At 36.9% G+C, this 19142-nt stretch overlaps 1 gene segment (V, D, J or C) and 1 further gene; both read left to right on the top strand.

Annotated features, from left to right (window-relative positions):
* Igh (immunoglobulin heavy chain complex) overlaps window positions 1–19142 on the top strand; it is a 2751187-nt gene that overhangs the window by 690290 nt on the left and 2041755 nt on the right.
* Ighv1-58 (immunoglobulin heavy variable 1-58) lies at window positions 7068–7499 on the top strand. The segment is given in 2 exon segments: window positions 7068–7111; window positions 7195–7499. Coding segments are annotated over 2 exon segments (349 nt in total).

Genomic DNA, 19142 nt, shown 5'->3' with positions numbered 1-19142 from the left:
TAGATTGAGTCTGCATTTCCTGTCCATGCTGTCACAGTCTCTGTAGATTCACATGTGAATGAGCCTGTTATGCCTGGAAGTCATTTTCTTTTTGAGATGCACTGTCATCCCATGCAGGGATGACCTGTGTTCAAAGACTTCTACACTAAAATAAAACACAAAGCTCACCCCTATGCTTTCTATTCAACTTTCTCCAAATACTTAACTCACATAACCATAGAGCATGACTTGCATGAGACAATACTAACAACTAAACTCCAAGTCTGCATATTACCAGTTATTCATGGATTCCTTAAATTTATTATATTTGACAAAAATAATGTATCAACAGATCCATAAAATACACACTACATTTCAAACACAAAATTAATCTATAAACATAAAGACTTTACCAAATTTGTACGAGGCAAATATGTAGTGCTGATTATTTTTTGATTATTTGTTTTGAAATCAATTTTTAAATTTTGTTGTTTTTTACTCCAAAATGCATTTTCCACTCCCAATAGCCTTAATTATTTGTCATACTACATGCATTCTATATCCTCTGTACTTTTTAAAATTTGCTTACCCAGAAGATACTAGATTTGATCTTCCCTCTCTTATCACCCTTTAGTATGGCTTATGCTACACCAATGTCTTATTCTCCATTTCCCACCACCATTTCATGTTTGAAATATCATGCATCAACTATTGACTTCTCTGTTTTCATTTACTTATATTTTTTTTTATCTGCACAATATTCTTCAGACCTTAATGGCCTCAATGATCTCATATATTACCTGACTAGCAGTTTACAATATTAACTTTCTGGTAAGATGTATCCACCACCACTTGACTGTTATGTAGTGACAAATTGCTTTCTAATTGGATGTGTGGGCTGTTCCATAGGAAAGACTTCATCCAAGGTAAGAGTAGTCAAAATCCCATGTCTACAGATGACATAGGCATAGTAGACCCTTGTGGCATTGATAATGGTCAAGTTGTCAAACTGCCTTATTTTTATATTTATACCCAGTAGATTATTGCTGTTCTCAGTGTGTAATGCCTAATGTAGACATGCCATAATAGACAAGGTACAGAGAATTAATCTCTGTGTACTTAGTCACCGATGAGACATCTTTATAAACACCCCACCAAACACCTAAGGATCATCACAAATGAGGGATTGGAAAGAACATAAGGTCCAGAATATTGGGTGTAGAGACATGAAATAAAGTCTCAGGACTTGTCATGGTCACATAAACTCCCAGCAGCTATAGTTATCAGCACAGGACAATAGCAAATCAGTCCAGTTAGAATTAGAATCTGAGAGCTTGTGCAATAGCTGAGCAGATAAAAATATCTCCTGGAAAGCTTAGCTATAACAGTTTAATTTCTGTACCCATATTATACAATATAATAATTGAATTTCCTAAGTTATCCTCTTAGGATCACACATACACACTGGCATATCTATGTTCTGTTCTTACCACTAAAGATTGTATAATTTTTTTGTAAATATTACAACATGGATAGGGAGGAATGCCACAGGACTCACATCATCATGAGGGTTTATTGACATTTGATGATCAATGGGGAATTTTAATCACATTTTTGGAATGTTTTGTAGGTTTCCTATGTACTATTGAATGACCTCACCTATATGTATATAAATAGCATTAATTGTACATGCTATATTATTAGTTAATGAAATAAAATAGACCTGGATGTTGGAAGAGAGACATATTAAAAGGTCCCAACAGACACCAGAAAGAAATAGTTGAGGTAGATGTGATCATTGTATATTTCATTTATGAATGAAAATTGCAAAGAACAAAGATAATTTTGTAAATATATCATTTTTATATGTTTAGAACTTTTATACAAGTGTATTGTGTACACTGTGAATATTTTCCCCATAATCTATATCTTTCTTTTTCTTGCTCTTATTTTTTACTTTACTATAGTAGACAATTTCATTTAAACATCATATGTATATGTATGCATAATTCAATATAAGAGTGCAGTATATAAGAACAACTGAGAGATTCATTCAATGTTTATGTTTCTAATATAACCATAATTAATATAATAATCTCGAGTTGCATCCATTTTACTAAAATTAACATAAGTATTTTATTCCTTTCTGATGAAAAATGTGCAAATGTGTGTGTGTGTGTATTTTATGTGTCCGTGTGTGTCTTCTTGATGTAATCTTCTTTTGAAAGTTACATATTTTCTTTACATAATTTAGTTATAATGCTTCTGCAATAATCCTTTATGTACAAATATTTTCGAAGTATAATTACTTTTGTTCATTTGTATGGGCCTTTTCATATATAATAAGTTGGAATATCAAATGTTAACACTATCTAATGAGACAAACAGAGACAGAGAGAGAGAAGAACCACAAGTCTGTAGCCATGATATATGGGCAAAACATAAGTGAGATAAAAGGAGTTTTACAAGGAATTTTTTTTTTGGTTATCAAGTGCTAATCATATCCTTATAGTTAACTGTGCTTAACATTCCCTGTGAGGCACTGGAAAAAACTAATTATTCATTTACATGTAAGTGTCAATTGCAGTTCTTGTTTAGGGCTGAGGTCCTGTGTCCATTTCCTTCTCCTAACTTGGGGATTTTATCTGTGTTGAAATGGTTCTGGCTCTGTGCCTGCACCTAGAGTCTCTGTGAATTCATATGTGCATGAGTCCAATTGTGTCTGGAAGATGGCCTTTCTTTGGAGTCATGCAACTGCTCTGGAACATGTAATCTGCTCAATTTTAAAATAGTTTACTATATTTTTATCTCTACTTTACTATATCGCCTTTGTAAATTCCTGATAGTATAAATGTCCAATTCTAGTCTTTAAGTTTCTAAAATTCAATACACTACAAAAAATACTCAAATCTTGGAACATGTATGAATGAGAACATGAAGCACTTGTCTAATGGACATGGATGACCTACTCAGTGTATATTTTCCAGTTTTATAAGATATTTATAGTTCAGATAGTTCATCTTTTATCACTGAGTAATATTCACTTTTCTATATATATGATTATATTATTTTTTATTTATGCTTTATTGGAAATTTGGGGAGATCTCTTCCTCGATATGCTGTGAAAAGACCATGAGTATCGTGTTGTGAATGTATGAGCATCTGTATAATAAGATGTAGTCATTTGAGTACATGTGTGAGAGGGCTATTGCTGGGAAACAACATAATTCTATTTATTATTTTTTGGCCAGTTTTAATAGGAAATGCTTCATCTCATGTAAGTGTGGTTTTTGAAGCTCATTTTTAGAGACAATATAGGCCCTAGTAGACTTCAGATAAATTGATAATATCAGGTTGTCAAATTACCTTATAAATATTTGTGTTTATTCCCTGTAGACTGTCTGAGAGTTGCCTGAACAGGTGAAAATGTCGACTGATGAGCTTAGCAGTATGAGGTAAATGCCTTAGAATTGAATGACAGTAGTCATCCTCTGAGGTTAATAGATCCACTTTGGTGCATATATCCCCTGAACTCACCATATAAGAATTAAAACAATTACAACACAGGTAGGAGGAATAATTGATGGCCCACACCAGGCTGAAAGTCTTTTATCATTTCATGCCTTTTGAACACAATATATTCTTTTTTTTTCTTTTTTTTATTAGGTATTTTCCTCATTTACATTTTCAATGCTATCCCAAAGGTCCCCCATACCCACCCCCCCAATCCCCTACCCACCCACTCCCCCTTTTTGGCCCTGGCGTTCCCCTGTACTGGGGCATATAAAGTTTGCAAGACCAATGGGCCTCTCTTTGCAGTGATGGCTGACTAGACCATCTTTTGATACATATGCAGCTAAAGACAAGAGCTCCCAGGTACTGGTTAGTTCATATTGTTGTTCCACCTATAGGGTTGCAGTTCCCTTTAGCTCCTTGGGTAATTTCTCTAGCTCCTCCATTAGGGGCCATGTGACCCATCCAATAGCTGACTGTGATCACCCACTTCTGTGTTTGCTAGGCCCCGGCATAGTCTCACAAGAGAGAGCTATAACTAGGTCCTTTCAGCGAAATCTTGCTAGTGTAGGCAATGGTGTCAGCATTTGGAAGCTGATTATGGGATGGATCCCTGCATATGGCAGTCACTAGATGGTCCATCCTTTCGTCACAGCTCCAAATTTTGTCTCTGTAACTCCTTCTATGGGTGTTTTGTTCCCATTTCTAAGAAAGGGTAAAGTGTCCACACTTTGGTCTTCGTTCTTCTTGAATTTCATGCATTTGGCAAGTTGTATCTTATATCTTGGGTATCCTAAGTTCCTGGGCTATTATCCACTTATCAGTGAGTACATATTGTGCAAGTTCCTTTGTGATTGGGTTACTTCACTCAGGATGATACCCTCCAGGGCCATCCATTTGCCTAGGAATTTCATAAATTCATTTTTTTAATAGCTGAGTAGTATTCCATTGTGTAAATGTACCACATTTTCTGTATCCATTCCTCTGTTGAGGGGCATCTGGGTTCTTTCCAGCTTCTGGCTATTACAAACAAGGCTGCTATGAACATAGTAGAGCATGTGTTCGACTTACCGGTTGTGACATCATCTGGATATATGCCCAGGAGAGGTATTGCAGGATCCTCCGGTAGTACTAGGTTCAATTTTCTGAGGAACCGCCAGACTGATTTCCAGAGTGGTTGTACAAGCTTGCAATTCCACCAACAATGGAGGAGTGTTCCCGTTTCTCTACATCCTCACCAACATCTGCTGTCACCTGAGTTTTTGATCTTAGTCATTCTGACTGGAGTGAAGTGGAATCTCAGTGTTGTTTTGATTTGCATTTCCCTGATGATTAAGGATGTTGAACATTTTTTCAGGTGCTTCTCTGCCATTCGGTATTCCTCAGGTGAGAATTCTTTGTTCAGCTCTGAGCCCCATTTTTTAATGGGGTTATTTGATTTTCTGGAGTCCACCTTCTTGAGTTCTTTATATATATATTGGATATTAGTCCCCTATCCGATTTGGGATAGGTAAAGATCCTTTCCCAATCTGTTGGTGGCCTTTTTGTCTTATTGACGGTGTCTTTTGCTTTGCAGAAGCTTTGCAATTTTATGAGGTCCCATTTATCGATTCTTGATCTTACAGCAAAAGCCATTGCTGTTCTATTCAGGAATTTTTCCCCTGTACCCATATATTCGAGGCTTTTCCCTACTTTCTCCTCTATAAGTTTCAGTGTCACTGGTTTTATGTGGAGTTCCTTAATCCACTTAGATATGACCTTAGTACAAGGAGATAGGAATGGATCAATTCACATTCTTCTACATGATAACAACCAGTTGTGCCAGCACCATTTGTTGAAAATGTTGTCTTTCTTTCACTGGATGGTTTTAGCTCCCTTGTCAAAGATCAAGTGACCATAGGTGTGTGGGTTCATCTCTGGGTCTTCAATTCTGTTCCATTGGTCTACTTGTCTGTCACTATACCAGTATCATGCAGTTTTTTATCACAATTGCTCTGTAGTACAGTTTTAGGTCCGGCATGGTGATTCCACCAGAGGTTCTTTTATCCTTGAGAAGAGTTTTTGCTATCCTCGGTTTTTTGTTATTCCAGATGAATCTGCCGATTGCCCTTTCTAATTCGTTGAAGAATTGAGTTGGAATTTTGATGGGGATTGCATTGAATCTGTAGATAAGAACTTCCAGTCTCTAAAGAAAGAAATTAAAGAAGATCTCAGAAGATGGAAATATCTCCCATGCTCATGGATTGGCAGGATCAACATTGTAAAAATGGCTATCTTGAACACAATATATTCATTTTTTCAAGAGAAGACTTATGTATGAGCACTCTTTATGTATGCATGTATATCTATATATATATATATACATACATACACACACACACACACACACACACACATATATAATTAAACTCGCTGTGTTATTAGTTAATGAAACAGGCTAAGTGGGATGTTGGCAAAGAGAGTTATTGGAAGCTCCCAATGGGAACCACAGGGAACTAGTAGTGATAGTGGTGAGAGTCCTGAGAGTGGTTGTATATTATATCATACTTCATATACAAAAATCTTATGAAATATAGAAATAATAACTTTACATATGTATGATTTTTCATATGTATATTTTGTATACTGTGTATATTTTTCCTGTCACCTCTTGTCCCTCCTATTTTCCCTTTATTCCACTTATTACTAGGGAATTTCATTGATGCAATATCATGTAGTTACATAAATAGTCATATATGACATGAAATATGGAAGTTGCTAATGAGAGTCTCATTTAATGTCTGTGATTTTGAGATTGTCATCATTAATACAGTTATTTCTACTTATATTCATTTTTCCAAATGCAATTTACATTTCCTAATTATTTCTGGTCAAGAAATATGTGTGTGCGTGTGTGTGTGCCTGTGTAATTTACAATATATATGTAACCGTGCCTTTCTGATAAAATAATTTTTGACCCACGTATAGCTTATTACTATAATTTACTGATCATCCTCCTGCAATAATCACTGATAGGTAAATAGTTTTAAAGCACATTTACTTTTAGTCATTTTATGGAGTTTTGAAGCACATAACCTGTTAGAAAGGCAAAGATTAATTGCATATATTCGAAAGAAAACTGTAAACTATAAAACATAGCTGTTTTTTTAAATTTTCCATAATTATCATCAATATCTTCATCTTCTTCATCTTCACAAAGAATTATCTGTAAAGCAACATGTTAACATATGCCAGAGTGGATCAACAGACTTAGACCACATATAGATTGAGATAGTCTTCCTTGTAGTTACAACTATACCAGCTGTCCAGGCCTCATAGAAAGTGTATTGGATGTGTTTCCTCAGAGAGGAACTGGATTTGGACTTGAGCATTGTACTGCCTGACCCATGTGTCCTTTCATTACTTCCTCTCCAATTCTTCTCTAGATGGACTAGGTTCTTATGGAAGAAGTCCCCTGCTCACAAATATGCAAATCACCCAAGTCTATGGCAGTAAATACAGGGATGTCCACACCCTAAAAACAACGCATGATCAGTGTCCTCTCCACAGTCCCTGAAGACACTGACTCTAACCATGGAATTGATCTGGGTCTTTCTCTTCCTCCTGTCAGTAACTGCAGGTAAGGGGCTCACCATTTCCAAATCTGAAGTAGAGAAATGGCCTGGGATGTCACTCAAATCCACTCTGTCTTTCTCTTCACAGGTGTCCACTCTGAGGTCCAGCTTCAGCAGTCTGGAGCTGAGCTGGTGAGGCCTGGGTCCTCAGTGAAGATGTCCTGCAAGACTTCTGGATATACATTCACAAGCTACGGTATAAACTGGGTGAAGCAGAGGCCTGGACAGGGCCTGGAATGGATTGGATATATTTATATTGGAAATGGTTATACTGAGTACAATGAGAAGTTCAAGGGCAAGGCCACACTGACTTCAGACACATCCTCCAGCACAGCCTACATGCAGCTCAGCAGCCTGACATCTGAGGACTCTGCAATCTATTTCTGTGCAAGACACAGTGTTTTAACCACATCCTGAGTGAGTCAGAAACACTGGAGAGCAGGAAGCTGTGCTGGGACTGAGATGACAGAAAGATTAATGTCCATTTATTTCCTCCTCCTCACTGTCCTATAGTGCCTTTGTCAGCTTTCTAAAGGTCTATCTATGGGTAGAGTGAGGCTGTTTGGATAAATTCACAGTTCACCATACTTTGTGAATTTCTTCACCAGTGACCACCTCCGTTGACATGTTTCTTATTCAATAAAACAATAAAAATGGAAATTTTTTATGCATGATAAAAATATCACTGTATCCTGAGAGAGCAGAATTTTTTTGAAATTATTGGGAATAATGTATAATAGTAATTTGATCTGTGAAATGCAAATCACCAACATTTGGGCAAGCAACACTGCTTCATAATCTTAAGTAATTAGTGACCTCAAGTGTGTTAACTATTGTTGCATGTTCCAGCAGAATTTCAAAGTCTCTTAAAAGGTGGGAAATATTTTTATCAGAATGCAGAGGTATATAAATATATCTGTTGGTTGGTCAAAATATCATTAAATCACTTTTCATTGAACTCCTTTACCAACACAATGTTTATACATGTTAATTGAGGTAGCTTCTGAGATACACATAGGTATTTGATCTCATATTTACTTCCTTCCTAGTCTCAGTAATCATCCCTACAGTCACTAGACTTTTTAGAACATGGACCTGTACTGATACAGCATCAACTCTCATAGTCCATTGCATACCTGTTGCCCAGCATTATTCTGTAGAGTAATTGTGAATGTGTGTCTCTGCATGCACATGTGTGTCTTATGTTTGTTTTCGATGACTTTCCTCTGTTTGTTTGTTTTGTCTTATTCCCATTTGTTTGCTTTTCCTTCATTTCACTGTTTTTCTTTTTTCTTATGTTTAGTTTCTGTCTATCTTCTAATAGATACTGAAACAGAATTAAACTAGGAGAAGATTGGGTAGGTGTTGAGGAATGGAAATCAGTAATAAGAATATATTGCATGAAGAAATCTGTTTTCAATAAAAATAGAAAAAAATAGATCTTTAAATATTAATAAATAAACTAATAATTCTGATAATATTTCTTTTCTGTAAATATCACATAAGATCAAGTGCCTATACTTTAGGTATCATGTCTTTGTTTAAATTGTTCAAAGTATAATCAGAAGCCAGGTATGAAAGGATTTAAGCATAAGGCATATGTAAAATGCATAATTCTAAGGCATAGTGAAATACATAATTGAAATGTCTGGGCTTTAGCCTCTCTTAGCCTCTCTTAACCTCTCTTAGCCTCACTTAGTCTCTCTTAGCCTCTCTCTCTCTCTCTCTCTCTCTCTCTCTCTGTGCATGTATGAGCATGTGTTTGTGTGTGTTTAGTAATGAACTTTTCCATTATTAATCTCTAAGTGTACAGAGCAGTTTATACTACTTTCATTTCTTCTCTCTGCAGGTGTCTTAGAGGGAAACTGAGCCTGTGAAGAGATGATTATGAGGACTTGGTGCAGACTGACTTTGTCAACCTGGATCAAATTTTGGGGATTCTAAGCACAGGCAGTTTATTGTAGGTGTATTTCAAAACAATAGAATTTGGAAAAGGGTCCCCAGACAACAATACCTTCCTTAATTATTCCAAATGCAGTTGTTCAATGAATCTTATGGTGTGTCAGTAAAAAAAAATCAGGAAGTTTTTGTGACCATGAGGGCAGGTTCTACTGCTAAAGACTAGTTCTAGTGTGCTCTCTAACCAACAGCATACAGGTCAGCATGCAAAAAAGTACACCTGACACTTCCTCTAAGAATGGGTAATAATCTCAGGATGAAGAGTCTGAAATAATTATTTTAAGAAATTAGAGTATGTTTTGTCCCTACAGGTAGTAAACGGATCAACAGGTTGTTAAGAATTTCCACTTTCAGGTTTCTGGATGGAGATCTGGTATTTGATTTTATCTCCTCTCTTGAGGAGATATCTTTTCATGACTAAAGTTCCTGGTTCTCTTTGTTTTTCTCTTTGAGTACAAGGCTCTTCTTCCCTTCAGTATGTTTTTGTTTTCATCATTCATTTTTATGTCCATAATAAAGTCTTAATATCAAATTTGTCATATTGAGACATTGTGTGATTTACTGACTCAGGATAAGACATAAGAAGAAACAAATTTCATTAAATATTGAACTTGGGGCAGTCCAGAATCCTGAATGAGTAGAAGTGAGGTTCTCAAAGAAAATCATACCTGTGCAACTTACACATGTATTTGGACAGTGTTTAGTACAATATCCTGGATCCCAAGGCTACCTTTATGTGTGCATGACGCTCTGTACCTCACCTGGGGTCAGTTTCATCATTATCCTTCCTTGTGATTAAAGTATGAGAATCCTTCAGTCTGGTGAGATGTCCAGGGTTCAAGTATCACATCAATCCTGGTTTGCAGATTTACATGCAAAACGTTTCATTATCTGAATAAGAACCAGCTCCAATGTCGTATTTAGAATTTCCAATTACAGTAGAGATTCCTGAGATTAATAATGATTACTCATTAGAGATTCAGTTTCTTTTGCTCCTTTCTATACTCAGATAATAATAATGACTGCATTGCATTGCATCTCAGATGAGATCTTCCCCAAAATAGCAGACTTTACATACCATATAAATATGGTTCTGGTTGGAGATAGACTCTGGGCAGATTGTCAATCTCATTCCTCACACCATCAATATGTAACATATTTTCCTCCATGAATAAAAATAGTACCACCATTTTCCAATGCAAGTGCTTGAGAATTTCTGAAGGATAAATGGATGGTTCTATTTTCTCTAATATTTTTCCCACTGCAGAGCATTTTCTGTCACATGTCACTGTGATAATCAGGGAGATCCATTCATGCCCCTATTACTGAATGGGTATACATTAAATAAACTTTCACCTTTAGTATATCTGAGGTTTGGAAATTTGAACACTAAAAAGCCATTCAGTAAAAAATTTGAATAAGTGAACCACTCCAAAATTTTCATGTTTTTAAGATCTCATTGGCAGGGTGCTTAACATTTATATTTATTCAACATTGTTAGAATAATTTTATAGAATTCATAAAAATTTTAATTTTTGTACCACAAAGTTCATAATTATTCTCAGACTTTCAAGCTCAGACTCAGAAGTGTTCCATGCATATATGAAAAATTGAGGATATGTATCTATATCCATTGAATCTCATAATACAGACTTAAACCAACATCATACTTTTATGCCCCCATTCCAAAGAAAAGCATTTGAGATGTAACCCCTATGTTCCTAGTTAGATATGATACTCTCTCTCAGAATAGTCTTTTGTCTGAATTTCCATATTCAGAACCAGCAGTATTTGTATCTCTGGCCCTCTGGCCTTTTCTTTCAAACCTGACAACTTACCCAGGTTTCAGTGTATTAAATGATCTTTTGATTCCTGTGGACACTTCCAACTGCCTCACAGTGATACCTCCCCTAAGGATGGTAGTAACCTAATGGTGAAAGCGTCTGGTATAATCATTCTGGGAAATTAGGGTGTGTTATGTCTCCACAAATAGGAAAATATCACTAGGGTTATTTTGTTTGTTTGATTGTTTTTTGTTTGTTTGTTTTTATTAGATATTTTCTTCATTAACATTTCAAATGCTATCCCCCTTCCTAATTTTCTCTCCAATATCCCTTATACCCTCCCTCCTCCCCTGTGGGAACTAAAAAGTGACCTGGGGAAAGAGGGGGGAGGGAGGACCAACATCTTGCCAGAGTTCCACCTATGCTCTGGACATGCAGACGTGGGAGGCCTGCCAGACACTTTCCACTCAGCTCCAGGTGGGCATCCAAGCCTCTGACCCACTGACGGTGGGTGGGGTGGGGGGTATACAGGGGGCAGCCCTGACCTAGGTGCCTCGGGGCCACACCCTGTATCACAGGGATTATGAGAGAGAGGGAAGAGGGAGGAGAGGTTCCCACACCATCGAGAGTGAGCAAAGTGGGGCTTGGCTGAAGCACAGGAAGGCTTTCCATGAGATTAGAGACAGCCCATTAGGAGAAAGCCTATCCCATCCTTCAAGTGGAGTGGGCCTTGATGAACAGAGACTGTCTATGGATTTAGAGCTTTATTATAGAATGGTAGGGGGAAAGAATGAAGGTAGAAAGACAGAAAGAGAAGAGTCTAGAAAATAAGAGGAAGAGAGAGGAGAGAAGAGAGGAGAAGACAGAGAGAGAGAGAGAGAGAGAGAGAGAGAGAGAGAGAGAGAGAGAGAGAGAGAGAGAGAGAGAGAGAGAGAGAGAGAGAGAGGAGTCATAAGAGTGAGAAGTGAGAGGTAAGAGTTCGAGGTAGGGCCAAGCAGCCCCTCTTATAATCTTTACTGTTGCTAGATAACTGGAAAGGAGTTTAGCCTGAAGGTCAGAATCTTGGGACACTGTCTACTTGACTTCTAGCCATGCTTTTCTTGTGGGGGATGAGGGGGGTGTAACGTAGGCAGGACCCAGATTTCCAGGAGCATGAGAGAACTCCTTCTGTCCCATGTAGGAAAATTATGACCACTGGATTCCAGGGCTCAGAATCTCAGCTCACTGGAGACCAGCCTGTCTGTGCATAACCCAATGCCCCATACTCACCCTGCTCCTAAACCCACCCATGCTTACTTCCTGGCCCTGGCATTTCCCTATACTGGGGCATAGAATCTTCACAAGACCAAGAGCCTCTCCTGCCATTGATGGCTGACTAAGCCATCCTCTGCTACACATGCAGCTTGAGTCAGTAGTTTAAGAACTTCCACTCTCAGCTTTCTGAATAGACTGCAGTTATTTGTTAATTTTCTTCACCTTCCTTGCGGTGCCATCCTTGTGTGAATAAAATTCCTGTAATAAAAACAGCAGGATATAGGAATAAAATAAGAAAGGTTGATAAATGGAATCAAATAAAAAATCCACACGATGTAAACCCATATGGTGATGGACATTTTGTTTTTCCATAACAAACCAAGAAATTCAAAATTAATGTAATAAAGACTCTTCAGCCAATTTTTCTAGTCTAATTAAATCTGACTTTCAAAGAATGCAAATAGATCCATTTCGGTATCCATTCACAATACTCAAAACCAAGATGATCAAAACCTCAATATGAAATCAGATATCTTGAGCCAAGAGAAGAGAATGTGCGGAAAGGCTTAGAACTTGTTTGCACAGGCGACAACATCCTGAAGAGAACACCAAACCACAGGGACTAAGAATCATAATCAATTAATTTGACTTCATGATATTGAGAAAGTTCTGTAAGACAAAGACCACTATCAAGAGGACAAACTGTGGTCTACAGGATGGAAAAATGTGTTCACCCACACTAGATGTAACAGAAGTCTGATATTTTAAATACATACCTAAGAAAGTAGACATCAACAAAAAAATCCAATTTAAAAATGAATTGTAGGCCTAAACAGAATTCTTAACAAAGGAATACTTGTTGAAAAAGAATCACTTAAAGGAGTGGTCAGCATCATCAGCTGACCATGAAATGCAAATAAAAATAAGTCTAGGATTGTGTCTTAAAAATGTCAGAATGGCTAAGTATAAAGTCACAATTTGACAGATAATGCTGATGATGATGTGGAGCAAGGTGTACACTTCTCCATTACTGGTAGGAATGCTTACTTTTATAGCCACTCTGGAGCATACAATTATATTACATTTCACTGATAATATTGTATTTAATTTATTACATAAGAACTTTATCAAAATGACAAGCATCAATTGCATATACATTTAAAAAGAAGCTACAAAGTTTAAACCATGAGGTATCAAACAGCCATTTATGATCATAAGCGTCCATAGCATTTATAAATCTATATGTAAGCTCTTCCACTGACAGGAGTCTTTCTTCAGTGGTGAAATATTATTGTGACTTAGAAGCACAGTCATTGATGTTCTATTCATGGTAGTGAGCCTATGTAGCTCTTCTGGGCAAAGGTAGATGTTCTCTATTCCAAGGTTTCCTCCAGTGCCATGTTAGGACCTCAACTCAGGAAAACAGAGCCAGAGAAGCTAGGCATTTTGCATCATCTGGAGTTCATTTCATTTTCTTTTCATCATTCATTTTTTTTTATAAAATTTTAAATCCAATTTGTAGTATCAGTCTGTTGTATGAGTTATTGTGATTAGGACAGGAAAGAAGAAGAAAACATCTAAAGTAAAGACTATCTTCCTGGCTACTTAGAATCCTGAAGGGGAAGAAGAAATGGTGTCCTTACACCAACTCCATTCCACTGCCACTTACATATAAATGTGGACAATGTCCTGGATTTGAAAGCCAAATTTGTCTGTTCACAATCCTCTGGACCTCACCTGAGAGTTTCACCACTGTCCTGTCTTGTGTTAAGGTATGAGAATCCTTCCATCTTATGTGATGTCTTAGATTTATGTACCACATTCATCCTGGTTTTCAGATTTACCTGCAGACTATTCCATTGTCTGATTAAGAACCAGCTCCAATGTTGTAGTAGAATTTAAGGTTCCAGTGGGGATTCTTGAGAGTAATGATTTTTATTTTTTAGAGATTCACTTTCTTTAAGTCCTTTCCAATTCAAACACTAATGGCTGGACTATATTTACATCTCATGAGATTAAATCTTGCCTCTACTAGCAGATGTCATAGATCATGTAAATGTGTGTTTGGTTGGTACAATACTCTGTGCACATCTTCAACTGCATTCCTCACTCCATCAACATATAACATGTTTTCCACACAAAATGAAAATTGTACCATCATTTTCAACCCAAGTGATGGAGAATTTCTGAAGGATGAAATGATGGTTTAATTTTATCTAACAATTCCTTCTACTGTAAGCCTTTTCCCTCCAATGTTACTGTGATAGACACGGAGACCCAGTCATTCCTAAGACACAGATTGGAAATACATTAAATAAACTCTCACCGTGAGTGTATCTGAGACCTGGAATTTTGAAGACTATTAAGCCATTCAGTGAAAGTTTTCAGTAAGTTAGCTGCTCCAAAATTTACACAATATTTTACTATTGTTAAGACTTCATTGGCAAGGTGCTTAACATCTATATTTATATTACAAGGTTAGACAGATTTTATATTATACATAAAAATTAATTCTTGTACCACACAGTCAACACATATTCTCAGACATTTAATCTCAGAACCAGAACTACTCCATGAACAAATGAATAATTTAGGAAGAATATCTCCATCCATAGCAGCTCATATCACAGTCATAATTCAACATCATACTTTTATGTCCTCCATGGACAAAGCATCTGAAGTGCAGCATTCTATTACCTGGTTAGATATGATGCTCTCTCTCAGTAGAGTCTCTTTATGCATTTCCCATATTCAGGACCAGGATACTTGTATCTCTGGCCCTCTGTCTCTTGTTTCAAACCTGACAGCTTAGCAGGTTCCATTATCATTCCATGATCTTTTGTCCCTTGTTAATTCTTCCTACTGCCTGTCTTTGATGAGGACATATGAGAGATCATTGAACATTATGGAGAGAATTTCAGATATTCGGAAGTACTCTACTATTTAAAGATACATTATTCAATCATAGATGAAAAGTCCCTGTAATGTTGATAACCTCAGGAAAACGAAAAGAAACCCAACCTTTAGTACAGGCTATATTGCCCATTTTGTGCAAGGGTTTCAGAGTCTTTGCTGTTACTCAGAATTCTGGGTTTGGTTTCTTTTTAAAAATCCTGCTACCACTTTGTGGCAAAAAAATCATATTTCATGGTTTATACATATTTTGATATTGTTATCCTTCAAAAATTTTAAATATATAGATATTTTATTCATTAAAATGAGTGTTTTGGTGCAGCTTTCTTTGATGAAATCAGTAGTTCACTCATACATATTTCCATATATTCAATTATGTTAAACCCAAAAGTTGAGTATGACAATTGTCCAAATTTATGCAATTCATTCTAAGTCTATGTTCTAAAACATCATTAGTCAGAGAAACAAGGGAGAATACATTGTATTTTGACATAATTGAAGCTTTGAAAAATTTCTTGGTTCCAGTGTGTAACTTCCATCATCATCTGCCCACTGCCTAGAGAATGCTCAATTTATGATAGGACCAAAAAAAGGAAGCAATAGTTCCCTGGTTTTAGAGTTGTCACAAATAATGGGCAGTAAAATGACAAAGGCACTAGTTATTTAATAAGCAAATCAGAAAAACAAGAGGCAGGAAACAGCCAGTCTGAAATATTACACTCGTGTATAATGTTAGCGTTCACAGCTGATATCCTGCAAATCTCACTTACTCTTACACTCTGCAAGAAGTCTACTCTGTTCACACAATTGTGTATATGTGTGTGTGTGTGTGTGTGTGTGTGTGTGTGTGTGTGTGTGTGTGTGTGTGTGTGTGTGTGTATGTGAAAGAAAATATGTACTGACAAGATTCACAAAGGACCCAAGCTCTGGCATGAGGCACAGAGCAAGATGATAGCAGAAAAACATCCAATGCTTTGAGCTCTTAAGTGTCCTACATGCAAAAATACAAGGTAATGATCCTTGGGTGAGTGCACAAACTCCTGACCCGTTATATTAGACTATAGGTCAATCTCAGTCTTGCTTTCTCTATACAGCATAAATCAGAAGTGTTTTATTCTGAAGAATGTGGTCTTCAGTTAACTACTATTTATGGGGATCAGTGGTGAGAGCTCCCTTCTGGGCTCAGGTGCTTCCTATCACAAATTTGTTCCTCTCAATTCCTAAAAATTTAAGTACACTATCAGAGTGAGTGCCAATCAAGGAATGCAAATGTCTCCATTCTGCACCCAACAATGGGTTACCAGAAGATCCAGCAATACCACTCCTGGGCATATAACCAGAAGATGTTCCAACTTATAATAAGGACACACGTTCCACTATATTCATAGCAAACTTATTTATCATAGCCAGAAGCTGGAATTAAACCAGATGTCCCTCAACAGAGGTATGAACACAGAAAATGTAGTACATTTGCACAATGGATTACTACTCAGCTATTAAATCAATGGATTTATGAAATTCTTAGGCAAATGGATGAATCTGGAGGATATCATCCTGAGTGAGGTAACCCAATCACCAAAGAAACCACATGATATGCAATCACTGATACGTGGTTATTATCTCAGAAACTCAGAATATCCAAGATACATTTTGCAAAACACATGAAACTCAAGAAGGAAGACAAAAGAGCGGATATTTTGATCCTTCTTAGAAGGGGGAAAAAAACCCATAGAAGGAGTTACCGAGACAAATTTTGGAGCTGATACAGAAAGATGGACCATCCAGAGACTGCCCAACCTGGGGATCCATTCCATTATCAGCCACCAAACACATATGCCAGCAATAGTTTGCTGAAAGGACCCTGATATAGCTGTCTCTTGTGAGGCTATGCCAGTGCCTGGCAATTATAGAAGTGGATGCTCACAATCATCTATTGGATGGAGCACAGGGTCCCCAGGGGAGGAGCTAGAGAAAGTACCCTAGGAGCTGAAGGGGTCTGCAACCCTATAGGAGGACCAACAATATGAACTAACCAGTACTCCCAGAGCTCATGTCTCTAGCTGCACATGTAGCAGAAGATGGCCTTATTGGCCATCCTTGTGAAGAGAGGCCCTTTGGTCTTGCAAACTTTATATGTACCAGTACAGGGGAATGCCAGGGCCAGGAATTGGGAGTGGGCAAGTTGGGGAGCAGGACGGGGGGAGGGTATAGGGGACTTTCGGGATAGCATTTTAAATGTAAATGAAGAAAATATCTAATAAAAATGTTATAAAACAAAACAAAAATCCACAAAACCTCTGATTGGGATCAATCTGTAACGTATTTGTTTCCCTCCCTGGTATCACGTTTCCAACACTATATTTAGTGCTACTTTCTTACCTGCATGAGCAGAATGTGCACACACATTATATAATCTTAGAAGGCCTGTGGATCAGTTGTGTTGACTCACTTGAGGCGGTATACGAGGGTCTGGTATGGCTCTGACACAGTTCGTGCTCCTGCAGCATCCCCAGCCTGTTCTCTGTAGCATTCTCATATTCCCCATGTGTGCTGATGACTGCTCTTGGCCTGAAATTGATCTACTCTTAACTACTTTACTTTCAATCTCTCTTCCTGGTGAATATACATCCCCTCATTACTCAGAGCAAATCACTCTATAATAAATGAAACAGATGCTCTTCTCAGGAATGAGTAATGGAGTTGGTCGTGAGGCTGTGGAGGACAAGGAAAAGGATTTCTGCTTGGCATTTAGGGCCATAGGAAAGGATCTAGAGAAAGTAAAAACAAAGGCCATAGAAGCCAACATGCTCCTTTGTAAAAATAGTTCATTGTTAGACTTGGGGTTGAAATTTGAAACATGAGGAGATACATGTACTTTCAATCCAATGACTGCTGTATTAATTAGCCAGGATGAACTTGGGGATATCAAGGATAGGGAGTTGAAGTGGTCTCAAGATTAAAAGGGATGAATAGAAAAAAATCTATATAGCTTAGTCAGCCATTATTAAGAGAGGCCCATTGGTCTTATGAAGATTATATGCCCCACACAGGGGAACACCAGGGTCAGGAAATTGGAGTGGGTGGGTTTGGGAGCTGGGTGGGGGGATGGTATAGGGGACTTTCAGGATAGCCTTTGAAATGTAAAATCTAGAAAGTATCTAATAAAATGTTTTGAAAAAAACAGAAGGAAACTATAAAATACAAGTAAAAAACAGATTTATTTTATAGGTGAAAGATTTATATATATCTGGAAACAAATAATATTTAAAGGAGAGTAGACTATGCTATGGTATCTTTTAGTTGAGGAAATAAAGATTAGAGAATTTAAAAGATGATGTTCAAGCATCCAAAAAGTCATTAATTTGTTCTCCTGGTTACTTGTAGGATTTGCAATGACAATGCCTAGAGAGATATTAGAGAGAGCTGAAAGCTTTACATGCATAAAATTAAAAACTTTGTAAAAATTCATTTCTGTTCTTACATGAAAAGTGTTACTAAGGACTGCTCTCTGCTATACCCGGGTATCACAAGAGCTGTGCCCAGCTATCAATGAAGAATAGGCCCTGTAACACCTATAAGGAAACGTTCTTTTGTTATGTGTTTAGTTTCTGTTTTAAGGAAGCAGGGGTTGAAGCTAATGATCTAGGATTCATTATATATATGTTTAAGGATTTTTAAATTAATTTTTTCTGTTGTTTAATGTTATTAGTATTAAGTTTAAATAAAAACTATCATTAGTTGCATATGACTTCTATTCAGTTGTCAAATATTTAGATGCTAGTTACTAATAAGATATTAAGTATTTCTAAAAATGACACAGTAAGAAATTTCATTTATTCTTTTTTCTTTTTAGTTAAGACATAGATATTAATTTCTCAACAATCCTTTTGTCTTCTCTTGAAAGGGTTTTATTTTATCTCGTCAAATATTAACTAAGATGGATATGAGCCAAAATCATAAATTTAGACCTTAAACAGCAATACAGTTTAATACAGATTCAGTTCTAGTGGTTAACTTATACAGACATGACTGGATGCTTTCAAAAAGAAAGATTAAATGATCAGGTTCAATGGTGGTGCATCAGTAGTCAGGGAAAGGTAAAAACCAGAGTTAGTCAGTGCAAATG

This window comes from Mus musculus, chromosome 12, assembly GCF_000001635.26.
Source record: "Mus musculus strain C57BL/6J chromosome 12, GRCm38.p6 C57BL/6J".
Classification (NCBI taxonomy): Eukaryota; Metazoa; Chordata; class Mammalia; order Rodentia; family Muridae; genus Mus; species Mus musculus.
Note: the sequence above shows the minus strand (reverse complement) of the source record. Positions and strands in the feature narration are given on the sequence as shown.